The following is a 1,495-nucleotide window of genomic DNA, read 5'->3' on the forward strand; positions in this document are numbered from 1 at the left end:
GCACACAGGACACAGTGTCCCGGGGAACTATCTGCAGTTTCCTTCCTTGCAGGGTCTGTGGGGAAAACAGGAGAAAGAGGAGGCTGTGCTCCAGGGCTACGCTCAGCCTCGCTCCCAAGCATCCCATCCCAGGGCAGGCACAGCCTCTGGGGGAACGTGTCCATATGGCACAGCACCAGGCAGGAGGCACTGCCTGCCAGCACCTTTGCAGGCACAAGGGACTGAGGAGTTTCCCCCCAGCCAGCCGGGGCCAGCCCAGCACTACACATATTGCTTCTTGGAGGCTGAGCTCCCGGGACGGCTGCACAGCTTCTCCTCCGGGGCAGAGGCTTCGGCAGCCGGGGGGGCGTAGGGGTCTGACAGGGGCCTGCTGCCACTGCCCAGTGCCAGGTTCTCCTCGTTGTGGTAGTTTGCCCAGTTCTGCTCGCTGGAGAGCTTGTTGTAGGTCTGGTAGGATGGCATGTGGCTCTCAGCCATGGGCAGGAATGGGTAGTGCTTGGGTGCGTAGGGACCCGAGACCACGTCGTCGGCAAAAGTGTCCTTGTTCAGGGCACCTGCCCTCGATGCCTTCTTGATGTTGCTAAATAGGCTCTTGCAGCAGAGGTGGAAGAGCTCCAGGAGGTTCAAAAAAAACATGAAGATGATGAAGATGCTCTTCTCGGTGGGGCGGGAGATGAAGCAATCCACCTGATGGGGACAGGGGTCCCTCTTGCACACATAACGGGGCACCATGGAGAAACCATACAGGTACCACTGGCCAACTAGGAAACCTGCCTCAAAGATGCTCTTGCAGATCACACTCATGATATACGTCCACATCAGTGCCCCTCGGATCTTGAGCCGTCCATCCTCTGTCATGTAGATCTTGGACATCTTCTTCTCCACAGCTGCCAGAGCCTGCTCAACTTTTGGGTCTTTACTGTGGATAGCCCGAAGATCAGTCTCCTGCTGCTTCAACTTCTCCTCCTTCCGAGAGAGATAGACAACGTGGCCGAGGTAAATCAGGGTTGGGGTGCTGACGAAGAGGAACTGGAGCACCCAGTAGCGGATGTGGGAGATGGGGAAGGCTTTGTCGTAGCAGACGTTGGTGCAGCCTGGCTGCTTGGTGTTACACACGAAATCCGACTGCTCGTCCCCCCACACGGACTCCCCCGCCAAGCCCAGGATGAGGATGCGGAAGATGAAGAGCACAGTGAGCCAGATCTTCCCGATCACCGTCGAGTGTTCCTGGACTTGGTCCAGAAGTTTCTCCAGAAAACCCCAGTCGCCCATCTTCTAGGGAGCCTGTGCCTCTGCCAGCAGAGAGGGGAGAACAGCCGCATCAATTCCCTGTTTCCATGCCGGGGAGCACAGGGCAGATGGGGCCACCTAAACCCTGTGCTTTCTGCTAGGAGAGTCCCAGCAAATCCACCGAGGAACGTCCCACACCTGCGGGAGGGAGGAAGGGAGGGATCCCAGCACAACTTGGGAGCCTCGGAGGGCTCCTCCTACACCC

General features: G+C 58.2%; 1 protein-coding gene across 1 annotated transcript; it reads right to left on the reverse strand.

The window, feature by feature from the left end:
* Positions 1-261: 261 nt before the first annotated feature.
* On the reverse strand, positions 262-1,297 carry GJA4 (gap junction protein, alpha 4, 37kDa). Its single transcript, XM_009073172.1, has one exon. It carries the CDS (start codon positions 1,270-1,272, stop codon positions 262-264), a length of 1,011 nt encoding a protein of 336 aa, XP_009071420.1. The 5' UTR covers positions 1,273-1,297.
* Between the last annotated feature and the right edge of the window lie 198 nt (positions 1,298-1,495).

The sequence above is a fragment of the Acanthisitta chloris genome, unplaced genomic scaffold (genome assembly GCF_000695815.1).
Source record: "Acanthisitta chloris isolate BGI_N310 unplaced genomic scaffold, ASM69581v1 scaffold20944, whole genome shotgun sequence".
Lineage (NCBI taxonomy): Eukaryota > Metazoa > Chordata > Aves > Passeriformes > Acanthisittidae > Acanthisitta > Acanthisitta chloris.

Excerpts from the sequence above, each read along its gene's own strand:
- GJA4 (XM_009073172.1), bottom strand. The coding sequence starts at position 1,272 with ATGGGCGACTGGGGTTTTCTGGAGAAACTTCTGGACCAAGTCCAGGAA.